Genomic DNA, 25870 nt, shown 5'->3' with positions numbered 1-25870 from the left:
AACTTTTTTGGGGGAGGTACCTGAAGGAGTGAACCGATAGGGCTCATCTTCGAACTTAAACTAAGTTTGTACCAAATAATGGACTTGCCCCTTAAGAAAACTTGTACTTGTAGCGGCGCGAAATTAATAACTTGGAAACGAATGAAGATATCTTTCTGAAATTTTGCACAAACCCAATCTGTGTCTGTGGGTAATTATGGACTAAATATGAATAACATAGGCAAATATTTTGGTATAGCCCCCATATAACGGTACCTCCTCATATTCGATATTTTGAGGATTTAAGCCACCCTTTCCTTCAAAATTAGTTGTAATTTGGTACTTAGGGTTCCTAGTGATCACTTAACCTTTCCACCAAAAATTGTGGACATAGGTCCACGTTTGGGTATAGGCCCCTTTTAAGGTACCTCCCGACTTTCAGTAGTTTGGGGATTTAAAGCTACATTTTCCGACCAAATTAGGTGTAATTTGGTATTTTGGGTTCCCAGTGGACACAAAAATTCTCCACCAAAAATTGCGAACATAGGTCTACATTTTGATATAGCCCCCATATAACCGTACCGACAGATTTTGGGTATTTTGAGGATTTAAGCTATCTTTCAAGACCATTTATTAGCAAGATTTGCAGCTATTTGCAGCTAAATTTTGGTTATTCGGAATCTAGGGAGTCCAATTTAATTATTAAAAAAATAACTGGACTGAACTTCGGTGGACCTTTGTAGTTACGTTCCATCCAACAAAAGTATATTGCACTAAAAACATACAAAAAATAATAATTTTTGAAAATTTATTGCTTTATAACTATGTCACTTCAGGCCACAAACATTTTATTTTAATTTAACTTAAACCCTCCCCTATCAATAAAAAATAAACTTTGTTTAGTTTAATTACGAATTTATTTAACAATTAAACAAATATGAGATCAGGTTTTTAGCAACAATTTTATTAAAATCTGATCCGTCAAAATTTCTTGTACTTGACACTGAATAACTGAGTGAATATTTACAACAACAAAAGAGTAAAAACAAAATTTTAGTCAGCAGAGTGTCTGTAATCGATATAATGGAAAACATTTCGCAATTTTATACTTTGATTTTTTGACTTTCGCGCCGCTAGATCAATGATTCCGTCCTCTGTGCGTCGTAAGGATGGCAGCGAATGCAAGTGGTTTCAAAAAAATCAAAGCGATTCGAGAGCAGCTGTTAATCTTCACTTTTCCGAATTTTGTGTGCCTGATCTATGTATAGCAGAAGTACGAAGTATGTACCAAATCGGTTACTGCCTCTGAGAGTTATCGTGAACACCATATTCGCCAAATTTTTTTAACTTTTGTGGGGGAGTGAACCGATGCGATCCATCTTCTATCTTAAACTAAGTTTGGACAAATAAAATATTACGAATGCCAAATTTTGGACTGATCCGTTCGAGAGTTATCGTACGCTTCAGCCAGCCAGACAGACGGACGAACATTGCTAAATCGACTCCTGAAACGAATTTCGTCCAAACATACTTGCGGTCTAAAACCATAATTTCGATGAGGCACCTTTTTTTAGTATGATAGTGTTATGCCCTCGTTAGTCTAAACACAGAGGGTATAATTATACCCTCCTCGCAATTAATAGGAATGTGAAGTCCTATGCTCCCAAGGGAAGTAACAGGAAAAATGTTGATTATTTCCCCACAGAAGTATTTATCTGACCGTCACAAAAACCACTCCGGAAACTCCACCAAAAATGTCGTGCAGATCCGATTGCAATGTTTAGATGAACAGACGGACGGACACACATTGTCGGATCCACTCAGCTCCTTGACACATTCACTTCGGTATATGTATAGATGTAATAGCCAAAATTCACAACTCATAATACCCTCCCCACATAGTGGGATAGGGTACTATAAAAATCGTCTTAGGTTACATATTTAAGATTCTGTAAATATACGCCGGTGTTGTTAAATTGTATTTATTTTTAAATTTAAAAGGACGGTGGGTTAATCTGTGGAATTTTCCATTGGAAAGCAAGAAACTTCGAAAACAGTTTAACTTTGTGATCATCAATACTTTGTTTGACTTGCCTCAAAGTATGCGCCTTTTGGGATATGGAAAATCGCAATAAAATACAAATTTTTCTCCAAAGAAAAACGAAAAATTTTCCATTACTGGTGGAAAACTACTGTTCTTGTATATTCTACGTAACTAATGATGATCCACCAGGCACCAATGCAATCAAATACCTATCTAACAATTCGGATAAACAAATGTTTTGACATAATAATTGAAAAAATCGAGTTAGCCACAATTCGACAATCTCACGAAACTGGCTGCTGCGCCAAAAATATATTTTGTAAACAAACTTTATAATAATAACATATCTACATAACTCCGTACATATATACATACATATGTATCTACATGTGTATCTGTACAAGAAGTTATCTTAAAGTAAATACGCAAAAATGTTAACTAATGTCAACTAACTACACATTTTTTGCACCACCAACCACCCCATCCAAAAATAAGATCTATTCGAAAATTAAGTTATCACTCGAATAGTGCCGCTCGGCTGTTAACGTCGCATATCGAGTAAACAGAACACAACAGAAGTGTGTGTGTCTGTCAACAAAAGATCTGATCTTGTTTGCAGCAAAAGTCATAAACAGCAGATTCGATTCAGACAGATATCGCGTGGAGTTTACAAAGTGTGGACGTGCAAAAATAACGCAACAATTTTCTAAAATAAAAATAAACGTTTAACAAATGTCCACGAAATTAAATTAATTAATTTTTGAAAAAAAAAAAATCATATAAACACGGCCGAAATAATTAATGAAAATGTCTTCCTTAGAGACCCAAACGGAATTTCATAAAAAATCGGAAACAACGGCACCATTTGATGTGCAATTGCGCGGTTCAACTGATTTTGTTCTAATAACCGATCATCGTACCTCACAATATCGCAGTAAAGAACAATTGCTAAACAAATCCGAAGAAGAAGAACAATCGTGCATGAGAAAAATCTTTCGCAAGAAAATCCTTTATAAACGTTTGCCGATATTACAATGGCTGCCGAAATATACTGTGGCCGATGCTATTGGTGATTTGATTGCTGGTATTACGGTGGGCCTCACTGTCATACCACAGGGTTTAGCTTATTCGAGTGTTGCCGGTCTACCCACACAGGTTGGTAAATGATCGTGTGAAAGTAACGTTCATACTAGAGGTTGGGCGGGTGATATGACCACCCACAATTGTTGATGCTGTGATAGCAAGTCCCATGATCTTGTTAGATAAAATTTGTCAACTTTAGATTACAACGAATGTAAATATAGACGGAATTAGCAAAATAAAATATTTATTCAGTGTTACAACTATTCCAAGAACGTGTCAGTGTAAATAAATAAATTTTAATGTAAACGTCACGATAAATTTCGGTTAATGACAGACAAGATAGTGAATATTTTATGCCAATATTTTTATGGCATTAGTGTGCTATTGGATTAAACTTCCGTTTCGACGAATAACGCATTTTGAGGCCAAGGAAATAAACAGCTACTTCAAATGTCATATTTGGGTCAAGTTTTTGTAAAAACAATGCGGACGATATCTAAAATCGATATTTTTGATAAAACTTGAGAGAACTCTAATATAGACAAAACAAGTAAATGGATTAGCCAGCGTTACCGACAGAGATACCAGAACAGATCCCTATTTTTTCAAGAAATATAACCTCAGTTTGTGTGAATTCAGACTTTCATCTAAGGACAGTGGCTTGTAACGATTTTCACCGTATACATAGGTCTAGTTGACTTTTTTGCTCAGTACAATCCCAGGAATCAGAATCGCGAAAGGGCACAATAAGTTGTTCAAATCGCCATACCCTAATATATATTCTTGATCAGCATAAAATACTAAGTCGATATAACCATTCCGTCCATCCGTCTGTCTGTTGAAATAAAGATACAGTTCACAATATTTAAGATAGAACTTTATAAATTGGTTCAAAAGTTTCTATTACTCCTAGGATGTTTGGTATTGAAAACGGGATATATCGATCCACGTTTTTATATGGCCCCCATAGAACTGTACCTCCGGATTTTCGGTATTTTGTAGGTTGTGGCCTCAACATCCCACCGAACTTGCTGAAATTTTGCAGTTAGTCTTCTTTGGAGCTACAAAGCTTTCCCCATGACATTTGTCGGTATAGGTCCACGTCTTCATATAGTCCGCATAGAACGGTACCTCCCGATTTTTGGAATTTTGAAGGTTGTGGTATTTAGTCTTTGTTGGGGGTTATAAAACTTTCCGTCTGAAATTTGTCGGTGTAGGTCCACGACTTCGTATAGCCCCCATAAAACAGTACCTCCAGACTTTCGGTATTTTGAAGGTCGTTGCCTCAACATCCCACAGAAATGGCTGATATTTGGTATTTAGTCTTCGTTGGGAATATACAACACTCCTACAGCGAATTGTCGCTATAGGTCCGCGTTTTGATAAAGCGGCTATAGAGAGGTACCTCCCGATTTTCACTTGCATTTTAGTTGTTGGCGGCAGCGGTTTATAGAGCTTTTGAGTCATTATCTAAGGAAGTATGGACTTGCCCATGAAAAAATGTACCGTCGTATAAGCGGCAGCGAGGACAGCCTTCTGATCTTTGTTTGGACATAATATTACGAGGACTAAATTTTCTACCAAATCGGCATATCCGTTCGAGAGTAATCGTGGGATCTAGCAAGCCAGACAGACAGACGGAGGAACATGGCTAAATCAACTACAAATTGTCTGAAACGGATTTCGTCCAAACATACTTGGTCTAAAACCATTATTTCTACGTACCCTCTTTAGCATAAATTCTGAGGGTATAAAAATCAAAAAATTAACTTTCGATTTAGAAATTGTCACTTTGTTCTATTTGATTTACAAAATTTTAAATTTGTGTCCAAGGGTTGGATATTAGGGTGGGGCGATTTGTGTGGAAGGAAAAAAACCTTAATGAGCCCTTCGCGTTTCTGATTCCTGGGATTGAACTGAGCAAAAAAGTTCACTGGACCATATATCTACCGTGAAAATTGAGCCTCCCGATTTTGACTTTAAGTTTTTTATTAACGTTTTTTGGATATTTTGGCATATAACAGCCAAACCATTAAGATTTTCGATTCAACACAAAGACAAAAATTGTAGCCAAGACAGTAATTGAAAACTCTCTAATACATCGCAAAAGCATTGGAACGCTCCTTCAGGCAGTTTTGGCCTTGAGAAAGTGCAAACTTGTCGAAAAATGTCGATAATTGACACTGTGCTACAAAAGTTTACCAAAAAAATATTCAAATGTTCTGATGCAAAATTATATCGTGTTGGGATCCATGGACAACGACAATGCCTTTAGTTCGTTGGGGTCACTTCGTTTTATTTTGAAGAAATCAATAAAATAAAATAATTCATAATACCGACACATTTTATTTTTCAAACAAAACAAATCACACATATTCCAAAGTTTGTATGTATATGTGGATTTTGTTTTTATTTCTCATTTCCCTCCAAGCAAAAACTATCGCGGAAGTGACTTAGGCGTGTCGCCCAAGGCGATGAAAACAGTCGCGGCGATTGTCGCAGAAGTCACCCTGAAGTGACCTCCGTTGTGAACAAATGAACCACGCCGGCGTGTCGTCTTGGAAGTCACTCCAGCGACACTTCTGGAAGATCATTTCCGCGATAGTTCTAGAAATTAAAAAAAAATATTTTTTTTTTCTATTTATTTTTATTTCTTTTATTTTTATTTATTTTTTTTAATTTTTTTATTTTTATTTATTTTTCTTCTCTGTTAGAGAAATTATTCTTTGCAATTTCCGCCTCCATTAATTTTGTCATTTTAAAAATGTGATGTTTTGTTGCCTGACTTGGGAAGCGAACCCGGACCTTCAGAGTGCAAGGCGAGTATGCTTACCACTGCACCACCGTCTCATATAATCATCAGATAGAAAATGTTCTATATTTGTTCAAATGTGTGGAATCATTAAATAAATGTAAACAATCGCCTTGGAAGTCACTCAGAAGTTACTCCGAAGTGTCGACATACGCGATAAAACGTAATCACAATAAGGCAGTAGAAATTGTTTGTGTAATTCAGCAACTATCTTCCTTGGCGTGTCTCCGGAGTGACTTCTTAGGCGAGGGAGTGCGAAACTCACTTCCAATTGCTGGCAGGGTTCCCAGTTGTTCGGGTAACTAGGGAATAACTAGCAATTCTGCTGGCTACTGGTAAACACCCCTAGTTACCACCCAATCTACTCGCAGTGCTATAGACTGGTGAATTTAACATGGGGATGTCATAGGAAGGGGTCTATTGTCCCCTCACTGCATTACCAGTAACCACCCAATTCGATATTCATTTGAAAGGCAATTGTCCCCTCACTGCATTACCAGTAACCACCCAATTCGATAGTCATGTGAAAGGCAATTGTCTCCTCAGTGCATTACCAGTAACCAGTCAATTCGGTGGTCAGAAATTATAGCCCAAATCACTAGTAAGTTGTAATAAGAATACCAGTTTGAACAACACAATTATAACAGTTAATCTGTACTTTTCGAATATGCGCTAAACACGCTTTATTTAATTACATGACGTGGATAAACATACATATATGTATTATAAATGACAATTTAATGTTAATCTTTAAATTCCTTGATATTGAAACTTATGCGTGAATTCTTGATACTGGGACTTATGTTGCTTATGTATGTTTATTTGGTCCTGGGAATGTGCATCTCAAGTGTGCTTGAGATAATTCAGATGTACCTGAAATAAAATGCATAAAAGTTTAATAAGATAATTAAAAAATTTATTGTCCCAAAAAGTATCTATACTTACCAAATATTCTTCTAAAAATATTCATCCTTTTTTAATGTAGCCCAATAACATGTTTGTTGCATCTTTATTTAACAATAAGTTTTTGCACATCAAACGCACCAAAAACTTTTTTTAATTCAGAATAAAAAAAAATTTTATTCAAAACTAGAAACTTGATTTGCGTACCTCTAACTTGAAACACAACCTACTAACTCTAGTTTAAGTTTGCTCGCGAATTTAGTCTAACCCTGTTGCCTTGCAGATAGCGCGTCAAGGTGGGCGGCTAATGTATAAGTTCGATACATTGGTTACGCCAATGTATACGTTCGATACTTTGTTTCCCCTTCCCAGCATTCCAATTAACTACGTTAATTGGCCGCTCGTTCGAGCTCTATGGGGAAATCTTCTCTGCACTTCTTCCAGGAGCCTTATTTGTAGGAGAGAGTTCGCTCTTTTCTGCTACCTCTCCTGGAAAGCTTTATTCGCATAGTTCGGATGCAGAGGGGCGCTTTCCAATGCTGCGTCGTAGTTGATGTCACGGCCTTGTGAACGTTATTCTGCCCACCTGCAACTTCACTTGCTATTTAACTTTCGAAGGAGTCACACTCCTATTGCTTTCGTTTCGTAGCTTCACATACAAAAGGTAATGTTTCTCATTCGCAGAAACCCTATACAAACAATAAACCGAAAATATATTTGAAACTCATACACTCGTGCTTGTCTTTTATTTTCTTCTCATTTCATCCCTGAGCTATCGACGGTCAGTGGTATCACGCCAACAGCTTCCATTCTACTCTCTAACAGCAGCCTTAATTCAAATTTCAGGATTCCAACTATATCCGTTCAACCTTTATCCAAATTGTACCAAATTTAGTACCCTTTAGTACCTTTTAACCTTGATTCTCACACCAAATTTCAACCTATAACCTTTATCCGTTCGCAAAGTACGAATTGGCACCAAATTTAGTACACTTTAGTACTTTTCGTACGCTTATAGTTCGAATTTCTAAAAACCCTTTGGTACACCTTTCTAACTCTCCATCAGTGACCTTTATTCCAAATTTCAATGTTCTAGCTTTACCGGTTCGCCAAATACAAACGGTACCATATTTAGTACCTTTTAGTACTTTTAGTACCCTTCCAGTTCGAATTTCCAAAAACCAAGCCTTATCTGTCACCTTCGGACCAAGAGTGACCCTCACCCAAAATTTCATGATTCTAGCTTCAGCCGTCTCGTCTGGGCGTTGATGAATCAATCAGTCAATCAGTCAGTCAGTCTGTGAATCAGTCACTCTACTCTTTTATTAATATAGATGACAATACATTTATTCTATTTTGTTTTCAAAAAGAGATTACAAGAGAGAAACATTGTCGATTACACTATCCATCGGTAGTCTATAAAATAGTCAATATATTACACACCGCATTACCTGTAACTAGTGATTTGACATGATAGGCAGGGACGCCCTTTTCCAGTGAGAAAAGCAAGCAATAGGTTATTTTATTTGCCATTTTTGGGTGTAAAGTAACTAGGATCAATGAGTAATTAGTTACATGCCTATGTAAAAGTAGACAATTGCTATTTATTGAACAACTGGGTTGGCTCTCACATATGGAACATAGTTGTACAAATGTACATTCAAATTAGTAGTATTTCGCATAGGATACGTAACGGCAGTCGCACGATAGTTTGCGAAATACATGAACGCATTTTTAGACGGAAGTACAGGTTTCCGTGCGACATACATGAACAGGCGGTAAGTTTGTTTTTCTGTTTGCTTTTCAAAATAGTCAGGGTTAATCCCATAGTCGTTTTTTTATTTATTTTTAAGAAAAAAAAATACTTTTTTATGGTAATTAGTACCCACTGATGTCAAAAATCTACTCAAAAAATTTCCGATTTTTCGTTTTCCCGGAAAATGGTGTTCGAAATTTCTAACACTGGCGCTTACCCTATATGTGGAGAAGTAAAAAAAAATGTTGATTAATTTGCTGTTTTATTGATGTATTTTAGCATTTTTGAATGAAAGAGTGGTTGAAGTGTGGTAATGAGTCTTATTTGGCCTACAAAACTTTTCCCCGGAAATGTGCCAGTAGGGTCCAAGTTTTGGATTACCCCCCTCAGAACGGTACCTAGATCCTAGAGAAATGGGTGTAATTTAATACATATTTAGTATTCTTTGGGGCTACCAAACTTTTCTCCAGAAATTTGTCAGCATGTTTTATATAGCCTCAGTCGAACGGTACCTTCCGATTTTAGGATTTTTCAGAATTTCTATAGGAATGGCTCAAATTTAGTATTTAGTCTTCTATGGGTCTATAATAATTTTCCACCTAATTTGTCAGTAGATTTCCACGTTTTGATATAGCCACTGAAATATAGCTTAAGGACCAGTGTTCGAAATGTCGAACCGTCAACTTTGCACATATGTAAAGTCGCGCTTGAGCATGTAAATCATGTTCTTTATATTTTGTGAAGAGGTTACATAAAAATAAAAATAATTTTTAACACAGTTGCAGTTGACCAATCGAACTGAGACTTTGCACACTTTTCAGATTTAGATGACAATACATGAATATGGAATCAAAACCAATATTGGTCCACTTTATAGTGTTTTAACGGTGTTTTATTTAAATTGAATTTCAAATCTGTTAACTCAATTTTGACACAGTTGCAATAGACCAATAGGACTAAAACTTTGCACACTCTTCAGATTTGGATGACAATACATGAATATGAAATTAAAACAAAGATTGGTCCATTTTACAGTGTTTTAACGGTGTTTTATTTAACTTGCATTTCAACTCTGGAAACTCATTTTCCACACAGTTGCAGTTGACCAATCGAACTGAAACTTTGCACACTTTTCAGATTTGGATGACAATTCATGAATATGGGCCCAATTTTTCCTACAGCCCCATATAGCGGTACCACCCGATTTCAGGTATTTTGTGGATCTTCATTTTTTCCCGAATTAGCTGTCATTTAGCATTTCCAATGATACAGGCATTTTCCCACCAAATATTGTGAATATACGTCCAGGTTTTTGGTGCAGCCCCCTTCATTTTGAGGCCGAATTGGCTGTAACTTGGCATTTGGAGTCCCCAATGGTACAGAAACTTCTCCACCAAAAAATTTTGACATAGGTTCAGGTTTTGATATAGCCCCCATATAGTGGTTCCACCCGATTTCAAGTGTTTTAAGGATTATATCTTCATTTTTAGCCAGAATTGGCTATAACTTGGCATTAGGAGTCCCCAATGGTACAAAAACTTCCCCACCAAAAATTATGGACATAAGTCCAGGTTTTGGTATAGCCTTTATATAACGGTACTACACGATTTCAGGCATTTTAAAGTTTTTGTTCTCAGTGGTCAAAAAAATGTATTTACTAAAAAGTTAAAAATAAAATATAATTAAAAAAAAATAAGTTTCAGTGTTTTATTTAGAAATGTACTTAAAACTATTAAATAATTTGTCGCTTAGCCTCAATAAATATATTCTTTCTCATGATGGAATCTATTTAAATTATAAATGGTGGCAAAATTAAACGGCAAGCGTTTTATTTGAGAGATTCCATCATGAGAAAGAATATATTTATTGAGACTAAGCGACTAATTATTTCCTAGTTTTAAGTGCATTTCTAAATAAAACACTGAAACTTAATTTTGTTTTAAATTATATTTTATTTAAAATTAATTTAAAAAGTATCCAAAAATGTAGGTTTCAAAAATGTACCCCCACCATGGAGGGGGATGGGGAGTTTTTAAGAAAAGATTATTTTTTTATTTTCTGACAGATGAGATTTAATATTTATACTAAAACTTGTACAAAATTTTACCTTTTTCATCCATTAAAATTTTTTTGAGAAAAGAGATTTTACTATTCGAAAAATCGAACACCAAGTTCGAAATGGGTTAAAATAACTTTAATTTATGAGTGGAAGACTTTTCAAGAAGAAACGTTTTATACCCAAGTACCAATTGGTCAATGTCAATGTCAAATTTCAACATTTGATGTTCCCAATGACCAAAAACTTCCCCACTAAAAATTATCAAGATAGGTCCACGTTTTGATATAGCCCCCATATAACGGTACCTCTCGATTTAAGGTATTTTGCGGATTTTAGTTAAATTTTTTGACCGAACTAGCTGTAATACGACATTTGAGGTTCTCAATGGTCCCGAAACCTCTCCACCAAAAATCCAGTATAGGTCTGTGTTTTGGAATAGCCCCATATAACGGTACCCCCCGATTGTCGGTATTTTGTTGATTTTAGCTACAATTTTTAACCGAACTAGCTGTAATTTGACACTTGACGTTTTCAGCATTCACGAAACTTCTCCACTAAATATCGTCCACAAAGGTCAATTTTTTGTTATATCCCCCATATAAAGGTAACAAAAGATTGAAGAAATTTTTAGATACATTTTTTTACCAAAATTTAGTCATTTGGGTTAATCGTCGTCGAATATTTTTTGCACCTAACAGGAAACCAATTATTCCATTTTAGTGCAGAATATTTTATGGTGGAGGGTATAAAAAGTTCAGCCCGGGCGAACTTAATGTTGTTTTGCTTGCAGTATTTCATATTGTTTATTTGTATTTTATTCGCTTTCCGCATACGAAATAGCGGGCTATTTGCTAGTAATAGAATAAAAAAATTCAATTAAACCCAAGTAATAATTTTAGTTTTAAAATTACAGTCTTCTTTAGATGTGGAAATATATACATTAATAGAGGAGAATTCATTTTGGTGATTAACATAGCATATACTATATGGTTGAATGGTTGTGAGACAACTTTTGATCAATTTAATTGATATTGAAAACAAATCAAAATAACGTAGAAGCATGAAACATGAACAACATTAAGAACAAGTGGCCAGAGGTTTCAGGGTTTATTTTTATATTTTCCATGATGGAGGCTATATTAACATTGTCATTCCGTTTTTTCGCTGCCATTTTAACATCCATTATTCTTTTTTTCTTTTCAGTTTGGTCTCTATGGCTCTTTTATGGGCTGCTTTGTCTACGTCATACTGGGCACCTGTAAAGACAGTACAGTTGGATCGACAGCTATTGCTTCGCTGCTGACATATCAAGTGGCCAAAGGGGTGTGGCAAAGAGCTGTTCTGCTCACCTTTATAACTGGAATAATGGAAATATGTATGGCCATCTTTCGACTGGGTTTTCTGGTGGATTTCGTATCTGGCCCTGTAAGTGCTGGATTTACAAGTGCTGTGGCCCTCATTATCTCAACATCACAAGTTAAAAATATTTTGGGCGTTAAAAGTGAAGGATCGTCGTTTATCCAAAGATGGATTAGTATGATTAACGATATACACAATATCCATGTTAACGATGCTATTTTGGGTTGTTGCTGTGTCGCAATATTGATAAGTTTACGTTTTGTTGGCCGCATCAAATTGGGACCAAAAGATACGCGCGAAGCCAAATGGTATCACAGTTTAATGAATCGCATCTTTTGGTTTATGGGTGTTATGCGTAATGCAACATTGGTGATAACATGTGCCGGCATCAGTATGTATTTGGAATCGCAAGGAAAACATTATTTCCGTTTGACGGGACATGTACCTGAAGGTCTACCCATACCTGCAGTGCCACCATTTTCAATTGAATCGAAACCAGGAAATGAAACGTTGGGTATTCCACCGGTGGAGGGTGAAAGTTTTTTCACTATGATCAGCAATTTGGGATATGGTTTGGTGATTGTACCCATGATTGCTATGCTCGAGAATATATCGGTGTGCAAGGCATTTGGTAAGTAAAACAAAAAAGTACATATTTTAACTGTAGGAAAATATTAGTCTCCTGAGCATTAAGACACTCTAATTATAGCTAATGTTAGTATTTCTTTTAATTCATTGAGCTATCATGACCTAAGGAGTTCAATGAAAAAGTGATCTCAACTGAGCCTTTAGCCAAAGAGGGTGTAAACACTTTGATTCGGCCAAAAGTTTGTTTCATGGAAATAAGAGTTTTGGGCCCCAAGTATGTTTGGACAGAATCTGATTCAGACATTTTGGAGTCGATATAGACTTGTTCGTCCGTCTGTCACACGATAACTCTTGAACAGATCCTCTGTTTTGGTGTAACCCCTTGCAACTTGTAATATTTTATCCGAACTTAGAACAGGTTCGAAGATGGGACTTATCGGTTTTCTACGGTTACCTGTCATACAAATATTAGAATTCGATTTGTTTTGTTAGCGGGAAGTTCATAATTTCTGAAAAATGGCCCAACAAATTAATAAAAATCCTAAAAATTTGCACATCTAAACGAACGCCAAGTTCCATGAAGGTTTTGCTTGAAACACATTCGTGTACCTCCTTCACAATCTTCCAACACTATCGCTTAATTGCAATTTATGGGTGGTTGAGGATAGTTTTTATTTTTAACGAGGTACTCATTGTGGTCCTGTTTACAGAGACATAATGTTTTTCGTGGACAAGACAATGCTTCCTGACATAATCGTCAAAAAGCTCTAAAAATTCTATGGTTACGAACTAAATGGTTGGTGGGCAAAAGGAGTGACTGGCATTGATCCAATCTTTGCGCTTCGTAATATTTCTCTAAAACTTTAATCAAGTTAGAAGATGGACTAACCTTACAACTCCTTCCGGCACATCCCACACAAAAGTTTCAAATTGTCGCTTAAGTGCTGTTTAAGATCTGTTCGAGGATTATTTTGAGATTTTCATCGAATTCTTGTGATTTCTATTACAACAATATATTTTTTCGTGGGCAAGCAAGCCCATGGTTCCTGATATAATATATATAATAAATTCTATAGTGACCCACTAAAATGGCTGCTTGGCCCGAGAACTATCGAAAGTAATGACTTCTGAAATTAGATCCAATTTCCAAGATGGACAATGTCGGTCTATTCCTTCAAGTACCTCCTCCGCAAAAGTTCAACTCTTTTGCTCTTTGATCCAGTTTAATGTCCCTTCTCGGATCTTGGGGAATCACAACAGGACTACAATCATGTGGCGGGAATCGCAAAATGACTACAATATTATATTTGTTTTGCTAGGGGAATCAAGGCTTCTTGGATTCCCAATATTGAAGTCCACTCCTTCATATACCTTTCACACTACAATTTTTAGCATTAGCTTCCGAAGCAGGATTCAGTTGAGGAAGGATTGGTCGAGAATGTTCCCACCGTCTCAACATGTGACTTAAATCGGATGGCTAAAGAAAATTGGGTTTACCGTACCGTGGGTTTTCACTACCTCAGAACATTCGTTGGTAGAGAAACCTCGTCGATCACGGTGAGAGAGTGCAAGTTTATTAGGATTAATCTCAAGGTGATGAGCAAAATTCAAAAAAATACTCTTACTTGTCCAAGATGTTACCAAGCTCTCTCTCTCTCATCCCCATGGCTAGAGAGGGCAAATTAAGTTCAACATCAACATCGATTCCCCTACCCCCTAAAAACCTCACCGGGGGAGATATTGATATGAGTAAATCACCTTCTTTAATGGTAGGCTCTGCCACCACACCGACAGGACACCTCTCGAAGATAAGGTATATGAGGACAAAGGAGATGAAAAACCAAGCAAGAAGAAAAACCAGGCTTGTAGTTTCAACCGAAACCAAACACTAAAAAACAAGGTAAAAAGAGAAACAATTGAAGCTCAACAGACCCAACCTGGACTCTAAGCCCTCTAACATCTCTGGTAGCTTCCAGATCTCACCTCACGGGCAGCAACGCCCATAAGAAGATCACCAAAGTGGTATTCTTTACACATACTCGACAAGCCGATAGAATTAGTCTTCCGAGGGAGGATGAAGTTAAGGAAGGAATATCGACAAAGAAATTGTTCGAAAATGTTCCCACCGCCGGTTGACTAATGAAATAAGGGCTTACCGTTGGTCGATGCAAACTTCGTCGACCATGGTGAGAAACCTCGTCGACCATGGTGAGAAAGTGCAAATTTATTAGGACTAATCTTAAGGTGGTGAGCAACTTTCAAATTAGATACAATAACTTGCTCAACAAACACTCTCTCATACCGAAAAAAGAAAAAAAACATGTACTGAGAGGGCTGAGAGAAATGACTTAGCACCGACCTCGACCACTGAGCGTATGGTTTCATTAAAAACCAAACCTTCTCCACTAAAAACAAGGTGAAAAGAGTGAAGGTCAAGAGACCCAACCCGTATCAGAACTAAAAGCCTTCTACCTTTTCTGCTTGGTACCAAAAAGCTGAGAACCGGAAAAATACCACTATCAAGAAAGTCTTAAAACCTTACCACAATGTATCTTCCAGATTTATCTCACTGGCAGCAACGCCTAAAAATTAGAAAAAATGAAAACGAAGCATGCAGAGGGCTGAGAAAAATGACTCAGGACCGGCCACGTCCTCAGGGTGTGTGGTTCAAACCAAAAACAAGTAAGAACGGCGTTAATTTCGGCCGAACTTATTATACCCTCCACCACGGGTTGTTTTGAAATAAAATGGAACAATTAGTTTCCTTTTGTTTATGAAGAAGACTAACCCCCAGTTTTTGTAACTAATTTTTGTTCGTTCGTCTATATTCGTAATAATTTAGGCATCCATAGCTCTGACGCCATATGACATACAGACCTAATTTTTCGTAGACGCGTTCCATATTTACTAAAGAATTCCTCATATAAAAATTAGCGCTCTACATTTGCGCTTTGGCGAGTAAATCGATCTACAAAATTTGACAATTCGTGTGAGAAGAAAAAAGTTTTTTACAAAAACAGGGGGTAAATACCAAATTCGGTAGAACAATGTGGCTAACCTTCAAACTACCGAAATTCGGAAGGTACCGTTCCATGCGGGCTATATCAAAACGTCGATCTATACCTACAAATTTCTGGCGGAAAGTTTTTAGACTCAAATAAGACTAAATAACAAATTTCCGACATTTCGGTAAAACTTTCGAAATACCGAAATCAAGAGGTACGCTTCTATGAAGGATATAGGAACCCGCGGACCTATACGGTGGAATATCGAGACCACAACCTTCAAAATACCGGAAATAGGGAGGTACCATTCCGTGGGGGCTATACTAAGGCGTGGACTTATACCGACAAGTTTTTGGGGAAAAGTTTTATACCCCCAATGAAGCCTAAATACCAAATTTCAGCCATTTCTGAGGAATATTGAGGCCACAATCTTCAAAACACCGAAAGTCGGGAGGTACGTTCTATGGGTGCTATATGATGGCGTGGACCTATACCGACAATTTTCATATGGAACCCCAAATGAAGACCAAATACCATATGTCAGCCATTTCGGTGGAATATTGAGACCACAACCTTCAAAATACCGGAAATAGGGAGGTACCGTTCTATGGGGGCTATACTAAGGCGTGGACCTATACCGAAAGATTTCATATGGAAATTAAGAACAAATACCAAATTTTAGCCATTTCGGTGGATTATTGTGGTCACAACCTTCAAAATACCGAAAATCAGGAGGTACCGTTCTATAGGGACAATATGAAGGTATACCCCACAACGAAGACAAAGTACCAAATTTCAGCCATTTTGTTGGATTATTGTGGCCACAACCTTCAAAATACCGAAAATCGGGTGGTACCGTTCTATGAGGGCGCTATATGATGGCGTGGACCTATGCCGACAAATTTCATATGGAAGGTTTAATACCCCAAATGAAGACTAAATACCAAGTTTTAGCCATTTCGCTGGCATATTTAGGCCACAACCTTCAAAATACCGGAAATAGGGAGGTATCGTTCTATGGGGGCTATGCTAAGGCGTGGACATGTACCGATAAGTATCTGGGAGAAAGTTGTATACCCCCATCGAAGACTTAGTACCAAATTTCAGTTATTTCGGTGTAATAATGAGGCTAAAACCTTAAAAATAGGGAAAATCGGGTGGTACCGTTCTATGGGGGCTATATCAAAACGTGGACCGATATAACTCGTTTGCAATACCAAACATCATGGGAGTAATAGAAACGTCTATACCTTGAAAATTGCGAGCTGTATCTTGATTTCAACAGACAGACTGACCGATGGACAGACGGTTATATGACATAGAATTTTACCCTGATCAAGAATATATATATATATATACTTTATAGGGTCTCCGATAATATTTCGATGTATTACAAACGGAATGACAAATTTAATTGTAACCTCCATAGTATGGTGGAGGGTACAAAGACAAGGTGAAAAGAGTTAGGTCAACGGAGGTAACACACTTGAAGGTCAAGAGACCGAATCCGTGGCTAAAGCCGTCAATTCCCTCTAATAGGATTACGATCCCGGGTTATAAATGTTGCCGTAATGATCGACCTGTGCAGAGGGGTGGTGGAGTGGCCTTATACATTTCCCAGTCGATTAAATTTAATGTTGTTTTTAAAAGTAGTAAGTTTGGTATTGCTGAGAGCTTGTTTGTTGAGTTGGTGCTTGGTAGGCGAAGGATTCTTGTAGGTGTTGTATATCTCCCGAATGGGGATTTCGGGGTTTTTGAGGATGATGTGGGTGACTTGCTTGTGCGGTATTCAGAGGTTGTACTAATGGGCGACTTTAATAATGACCTGTTTTGCCTCGATTCATCAGTTAGAGTAAGGGATTATTGTAGTAGGCTTGGCGTTTCCATTAGGCATAACTTGATTCCCACTCATTTTTGTGTGGCTCGTAATTCTACGTCACTTCTAGACTTTTTTGCTCTTAGTAATGCGGGGTCTGTTGTTTTTTCTAGTCAGTTTTTCTGTCCGGGAATTTCGGACCATGCTTTCATTTTTTTGTCTCTTGACATCTCTGTTTCAGGTAAGGATCAGTTTATCGAGTTTGTTGATTATAATGCGGTCAGCAGGGACGTTTTAAATTCTGTTGCTTCTTCCTTTGATTTTTCACCGATGTACTTGTCGAACAATGTTGATGTCCAATGGAATTGTTTTAACGAGTGTCTCAGTTTGTTGCTTTCAGAGTTCCCAGTCAAAAGGAGGAAATTATTCCGGAGCTCTGATAATGATTGGTATGGAGCTCCTGAGATATCGTATTACAACTCAATTAGGGATTTGGCATTTAGACAATATTTGCATACAAGAAGTGTAGCGGACTGGAAGAGTTTTTGCAAAGCAAGGAATAAGGCAAAATCTGTGGTCAGGAAGGCAAGATTTTTAGCTCATTCGTTGCTGTTTGAGGGTCAACGGAGTAGTAAGGAGTTGTGGAGTGTTCTTAAATCCAATGGATTCTCCTCGGATAAATCTTACGAGTTTGCCGGAAGTGTTGATGACTTGAATGCTAATTTTGCTCTGAACCAGCTTGTTAGTCCGAGCGTCTTAAGTGACTTGAGTGGTGTTGTTTTCAGCGAAAGTGGTTTCTCTTTTCGGCGCGTGGATTATTCGGAGCTGGAGAGCGCGTTTGCTGCGATTAAATCCAATGCGGCTGGGTTGGATGGGTATTGTCTTAAGTTTTTAAAGATTGTGATGCCTTTACTTTGTTCACATTTCCTTCATTTGGTGAACACTATAATAACCACATCTGTCTTTCCTGTTGGCTGGAAATTGGCTAAGATTGTTCCTGTGAAGAAGAAGAATGTTCCTGGTTCGTTGCAGGAATTTCGCCCTATTTCTATTTTGCCAATCTGCTCCAAGGTTGTTGAGCATATTTTGAAGGCGCAGATAACGTCGCATTTGCAGGAGAATAGATTGCTGAATGATGTCCAGTGTGGGTTCAGGAGGAATAGGAGTACCGCGTCTTTGTTGTTGGGGCTCACCGACTCAATTCGTTCCAGTTTCGGTGGTACAAAGTGCTGTGTACTGTTATCGCTTGACTTGGAGAAGGCGTTCGATAGGGTTGACCATATTAAGGTGGTGTATAAATTACATTCCTTGTATGGGTTTTCGCGTAGTGCGTGTGCCCTGATGCTGTCCTACCTTTTAGGTAGGAGCCAGATGGTCTGTGCTGACAACAGATATAGTTCGGTCTTGTCGGTCAGAAGTGGCGTGCCGCAGGGTTCGGTTTTGGGGCCGCTTCTCTTCATCCTTTTTTTGAATGACCTTTTTCCAGTATTGCAGTTTTGGTGCGAACCTTATGCATTTGCTTCTGAGTTTTTTTAAAGTTCTGAAGTTTCAATGTCCCTTATTTTTAGTAAACGGATTTGTGTTTGGCTCGTTATCTAGGCGCAACCAAATTCAAATCCCAGTTGTACACCATCTGATGGATGTTTCGTTCCTGGTTCGTGTGGCACGGTTGTACAACATGCTTCCCACTGAACTCAAGATTTTTAGCATTTCCTCTAGCACATTCTATAAACGACTTATTCACCATTTCACAAGCCCTGCTTAAATGCATATTTTGTGTATTTGTGTTCTATAGTATGCTTCGGTTTGCATTTATTGATGAACGTAGGAATGTTTTTTTATAGCGAGTTTTTTGATCTCAGAATGATTGTAGTGTTTCCCTTATTTACTTACTTACCTCGGACATGCTGAATGTGTCCTTTTGCTAGAGTAGTACCTCACTGTGTGATGCATTGTGTTTTTCATTTATGATATACGCGTTTAATTTTAATTTTTTAGTAATTAATAGTACTTTAAGTTTTTTTTTCTCTTCATTATGTTACTATTGTATTTATTTTGGACGTTTGTCCTTTTGTTGGAGTAGTGAGTCACTGGTTTAAGCATTTTGTATTTCATTAATTGGCCTGTTGGCTTTGTTATACATGTTAAATTGAATAAATAAATAAATAAATAAAAAGTCCTCTACCATTTCTGCTTGTTACCAAAAAGCTGGTCTCAGAACCATGTTGTATCTTCCAGATCTTATCTAACGGGCAGCAACGTTGAAAAGAAGAGAGAACATCTATTCTGCTTGCTACAGAATATACCACTGACAAGGTAGTCTCAAAAATTAGCAAGATGGTATCTTCCAGATATACTCAGCAACGCCAAAAAGAAGAGCAACAAAATTGTATTCTTGCATTTTTGGTGGATACTGTATTGATTAGGTCTGTCAGTAACATAAATAGGCACACTTTTTTTTTGTAACTACCCCACAATAATTTATACAGGAAACTTCCAAAACTTATTTTGTCACTCACAAAAATGCTATTTGTTTCTAAAATTAGGGATCAGTTCATAGATTATTGCGTACACCATTCCTGTTAGTGTTTTTATACAGTCAGTGTTTTATACAGTCGGTACTTATTTTTTTTTATTTGTTTAATTTTTGTGTTTTTTCTTTTAGCCAAAGGAAAGCCCATTGATGCCACCCAGGAACTTTTCGCCATCGGCGTTGCTAATGTGGCCAATTCCTTTTTCCAAGGATATCGTGGTAATGGTGGTTTAGCTCGCTCTGCTGTGAACAATGCAAGTGGAGTGCGAACTCCACTGGGTAATTTATACATTGGTCTTGTTGTTATGTTCGCCCTGGTGTATTTGACAAAATATTTCTATTATATCCCATTGACGGTGTTGGGCGCCATCATTATATCGGCAGTAATATTTCAATTGCAGTATCATGTTGTAAAACCAATGTGGCGCAGTAAACGTAAGTATAAACAACAATTGGAAAAACAAAAACAAACGCTTCCGTGCAGGCTAATAATATGTTGGCAGAATGATAAGACAAGATGTGTTTGTCATTTGATTTATCTAGCCAAAGATGGAAACAGTAGTTATTATATAAAGAAAGAAAATAAACATTTGATAACCTCCAACAATCTTGAAATATATTTTATTTTAAAATTTAGGTCATTTCATTTAAATGTGACAACTTACTTGCAGGTTCTGATTTAATACCCGGTGTTGTGGCATTTATCACCTGTTTGGTATTGCCCCTGGAAATTGGAATTTTAATAGCAATTGGTGTAAATATGCTGTTCATTTTGTATCACTCGGCAAGGCCCAAAGTTTCTTTGGAAACCATTGAGGTAAAACCAAACATATGCGGTTATTTCCCACACAACATGCTAACCCTTTGTTCTCTTTTCTTGCAGACCCTTGAAGGCTACAAGTTCCTGAAACTAACACCCGATCGTTGTTTGATCTTCCCCTCGGTGGAATTTGTACGCAATTTGATATTAAAATCAGGCAACAAAACATCCTTGCCTGTAGTCTTGGACTGCACCTATATTTATGGTGCCGATTACACCGCTGCAAAGGTGATCTCATCTATGGTAGAAGATTTCAAAGGACGTGGTCAGAAATTAATTTTCTTCAACCTAAAACCAAGTGTTGTGCAAATTTTTGAAGGCTTAAAATGTAATTTGGTATTGTGTTATAATGCCGAAAGTTTACTGGAAGAACTTAAGAAACCCGAAACACCTTCGATGGAGGCTGAATGTGATCTACCATCATCGTTGATGTTTGACACGGGTAATGGTGATAACCACAGCACAGCGAGTACGATAACATTGACTAAATATAGAACAAAATATTAATTAAGTTGCCCCATCATTTGTTATTTAATTTTATAATATTATTATTTTGTATTGTAGTATGTAAGTAATATTAATAATTGATATTAGTAGTAGTTGTAGTTCAAATCTGTAGAAATGAAATGAAAATATATGTAATGATGTAAATTAAAGTACATACATATACATAATTTAATCAGTGGATCGTGAATACTCAGAGTCTAACTATTGTACAGATGTTTTGGCGCCTCAACTAATTTGTCAAGTCCTTGTAAAGGAGTTCATGGTAAGGGAGGGCTATACCATGGTGAACCCCTATACCTCCATGATTCATGCAATTCATGGTTTGTGACAAGTGAATCTTTATAAATACAACTTAAATGTCGTCCGTTGGTAATGGCATCAGCTGAGAACGTCTGGACCGATTTTCTTTTTTTGAAATATTCATCATTACCCAACTTAGGTTTTTATGCAAATATAAATAAAACTTAAATGTCGTCCGTTGGTAATGGCATCAGTTGAGAACGTCTGGACCGATTTGGATAATTCTTTTTTGAAATATTCATCATAACCCAGCTTAGGTTTTTATGCAAAGAAATTTTGACCACTCCGACATTTCAATTTTAATATTTTCTACAAAAACTACTGAACTGAAATTGTCATGGAATGTAATGGAATGGCCCCCGGTGAAGATAGGCTAAATATTTTGATGAATTTCGGAAACGGCGAGGTACTTCTCCTATACCCTATTTCTTTAAAAATGCTATATCTTATAAATAAAAATAGAATGTCGTTCGTTGGTAATGGCATCAGTTGAGAACGGTTGAACCGATTTGGATAATTGTTTTTTAGAAATGTTCGTCATAACCCAACTTAGGGTTTTATGCAAAGAAAATTTTACCACGCCAACTTTTACCCCCACTTTTTAATGCTTTACCTATACCTTATTTTTGTAGAATGCTATATTTACAATAATTGCGAGACAATTGTGGTTGTGTCTCCGACCTTACTTTTTTAAGGCCCAATGGTTTGACCACGCCCACTTTTTAAAACATGTTACATCTACAAAAGTATTGAACCGATTTTCCTGAAATTTTCAGGGAATGTACACAGATCGCCCCCGGTGAAAATAGGATGCATATTTTCTTGAATTTCGAAGCGGCCGGGTACTTGCCTTTGCCATATTTAAAAAAGCCATGTCATTATGAATAAAAATCAAATGCCGTCATAACCTAAGTGTTTATGGAAAGAGAATTTTACCATGCCCACTTTTTTTCAATTTTAATTTTTTCTGCAAAAACTACTGAGCTGATTTTCCTGATATTTTCAGGTAATGTACAGGGATGGCCCTGCAAACAGGCTACATATTTTATTGAATTGCAGAGGGAGCGGACACCTCCTCTATGCGATATTTTTAAAAATCGCAATATTTGCAAAAATTTCGCATGTATCGGCTTAAAAATTTACGGATTAATCTGTAATCTAGGTATTTCTTTGGGGCCTAAAGACCGAACCATGCATGTTTTGTTGTAAACGCTATATCGCTCATTTACTCAAAGAGTGACACATCTCAAAAAACACAGTTTCGAGAAAAACGCGTTTTAAGTTGGCGATTGAAATTTGAGTTCCCAACTTAAAAAGATTATTACACAAAAAAAAAAAATAACTACTTGGACCATATTTTGCAAACAGCTGGCCACATATCAGTGTTAAATTTCTGTGCAAGATCAAGCATGATTTGATATGTTTTAGTGCTTCATAAACTCAAAAAACTTATGTGTTGAATTATGCGAAGCTCGTCGTAAATGAGCTGTAACTCGTCGAGTTTTGGAGATATCAGCATGAAAATTTGACACAAGATAAAGTAGAAGTCGTAGACAAAACTGCTAACTCAGAAAACGAGTTATGCCACTCTTTTAGTAAATGAGCGATATGTCTAAGCCAAACTTATGATTATATCGGTTTCACCATAAATTTTCGGAGGCAATGGGTTTGTGTGTACCCTGGTCTGGCTTAATTCCTTTGTTGTTGTTTTATTATTTTAAAAACATATAATTTATTACTGGAAAAAGTTTGGCATTGTTCGCCAAGGGGTAATGCAGGGAAGACTAATTTCGATCCATGCCACTGGATCTCAGCATAACCCAGATTTGGTTAAGGATATTCCGGTTGAGCCGAGCATACAGTTGTTAGCCCTTCTGAATCATACGGTGATCCTGTGTCTAAGTCAGGCTAGTAGTTCTGCTGCGGACGAGGCAAGTTTATCCGTGGACGAACTTGATAACACATTCCCAGTAGAAAATACTAACTCTATGTAGCCAAAGAAATTCGTTGAGTTTGTTCTCATCGCCTCAACTGGTGCCCGGACATAACTCCCACGGACATAACTCCCACGGACATAACTCCCAAAATTCATCCACAAAATCCTCCTGATTTCATAAAATTATTTAAAAACGAAATTATGCCCGAAATTATGTAAGTAGCAGTTAGGAGATGTTTTAAATTGTAAAAATATTTGTTAAGAAAATCGCGCTATTTTTTCAAAAATATTTTCGTTTTCAGAAAGTATTTGAATATTTGTACAAACATGTTTTATCTTCTTAAATTGTGAACATACATATGTTTCGAAAATATTTTCGACTTTTTATCACCTTTAATTGTGAAAATATTTTTGAACGCCTTTACAAAAACTTTTTATTTTCTTAAATTGTGAAAATATTTTTGTAAAAAATCGCGAATATTTTTACAAAAACTTTTTATCTTCTTAAATTGTGAAAATATTTTTAAAAAATATTTTTGAAAAAAAATCGCGCGATTTTTTACAAAATATTTTCGCCTGCGGCGCTTTTCGTTTTTCAGAAAGTATTTGAATATATTTACAAAAACTTTTTATTTTCTTTAATTGTGAAATATTTTCGTAAAAAATCTTGCGATTTTTTCAAAAATATTTTCGACTGCGGCGCTTTTAGTTTTTCAGAATGTATTTGAATCTATATTAATAAAAGAGTAGAGTGACTGATTCACTGACTGACTGACTGACTGATTGACTGATTGATTCATCAACGCCCAGACGAAACGGCTGAAGCTAGAATCATGAAATTTTGGGTGAGGGTCATTCTTGGTCCGAAGGTGACAGATAAGGCTTGGTTTTTGGAAATTCGTACTAGAACGGTACGAGAAGTACCAAAAGGTACTAAATATGGTACCATTAGTATTAGCCAAACGCGAAGAGCTAGAATTCTGAAATTTGGAATGAGGGTCGCTGATGAAAAGATAGAAAGGTATACCAAAGGGTTTTTGGAAATTCGGACTATAAGTGTACGAAAAGTACTAAAAGTTACCAAATTTAGTACCATTTGGTATTATGTGAACGGATAGAGCTATAATCTTGAAATTTGGAATAAAAATCAAGGTTTAGAAGATGTGTTGATACAAGGCGGTGGTTTTGGAAATGTGTACTCTTGTGTGCGAAAAGTACTAAATGGTACTAAATTTGGTACAATTTGCATTTGGGCGAACCGGTAGAGCTAGAACTCTGAAATTTGGAATGAGAGTCACTGATGGAAAGATAAAAAGGTGTACCAAAGGGTTTTTGGAAATTCGGACTACAAGTCTACGAAAAGTACTAAAACGTACTAAATTTAGTACTATTTCGTATTATGGGAAAGAATAGAGGTAAAATCTTCAAATTTGGAATGTAAATCAAGGTCTGGAAGATGTGTTGATATATGGTTTTGGGAATGTGCATTCATGTGTACGAATAGTACTAAATGGTACTAAATTTGGTACACTTTGAATTTGGCGAACCGATACGGTTAGAATTCTGAAATTTGGAATTTCTATTACTGTTGGAGTGTAGGTGTGAGATATGGAAGTAGTTTTCGAAATTCGTATATATGAGTACGAAAAGTACTAAATAGTACCAACTAAGGTACATTTTGAACAGATGGAGCTGGAATCCTGCAATTTAGAATTAGGATTACTGTAGGAGTGTAGTATAAAGGTATTTTGGAACTTCGTACTTTTGGGTACGAAAAGTACTAAATGGTACCAAATTTGGTACAATTTGGAATAGAGTCATCGGATAAAGGTGGAATCTTGAGATTTGGAATTAAGATTACTATTGGAGTGAATGATTGAGGTAGTTTTGAAAATTTATGGTTATGGGTACGAAAAGTACTAAATGGTATCAAACCTGGTACAATTTGGATATGAGTGATCGGATAGAGTTGGAATAGTGAAATTTGGAACTAAGATTACTATTGGAGTGTGGGATTGGGATATTTTTGGAAATTCGTACTTATGGCAACGAAAAGTACCACATTCGTACTTGTGGGTACAAAAAGTACTGAGTGGTACTAAATTTTGTACAATTTGGACTTGGTTGAACGGATATAGCAGGATTTCTGAAATTTGGAATTAAGATTACTGCTGAAGTGTCGGATTGAGGTAGTTTCGAAAATTTTTGGTTATGGGTACGAAAAGTACTAAATGGTACCAAATCTTGTACAATTTGGATTTGAGTGATCGGATAGAGCAAGAATAGTGAAATTTGAAATTATGACTACTATTGGAGTGTGGGATTGGGATACTTTTGAAAATACGTACTTATGGCTACGAAAAGTACTAA

At 36.7% G+C, this 25870-nt stretch overlaps 1 protein-coding gene across 1 annotated transcript; it reads left to right on the top strand.

The window, feature by feature from the left end:
* Positions 1-2541: 2541 nt before the first annotated feature.
* On the top strand, positions 2542-21414 carry LOC141389471 (sodium-independent sulfate anion transporter-like). The gene is made up of 5 exons (XM_073960996.1): positions 2542-3178; positions 11840-12626; positions 20070-20372; positions 20609-20754; positions 20821-21414. The coding sequence occupies exons 1-5, from the start codon at positions 2825-2827 to the stop codon at positions 21262-21264; spliced, it is 2034 nt and encodes a 677-aa protein (XP_073817097.1). The 5' UTR covers positions 2542-2824; the 3' UTR covers positions 21265-21414.
* The last annotated feature ends 4456 nt before the right edge of the window (positions 21415-25870 follow it).

This window comes from Musca autumnalis, unplaced genomic scaffold (genome assembly GCF_047663935.1).
Source record: "Musca autumnalis isolate F117 unplaced genomic scaffold, ASM4766393v1 scaffold_1, whole genome shotgun sequence".
Taxonomy (NCBI): Eukaryota; Metazoa; Arthropoda; class Insecta; order Diptera; family Muscidae; genus Musca; species Musca autumnalis.
Note: the sequence above shows the minus strand (reverse complement) of the source record. Positions and strands in the feature narration are given on the sequence as shown.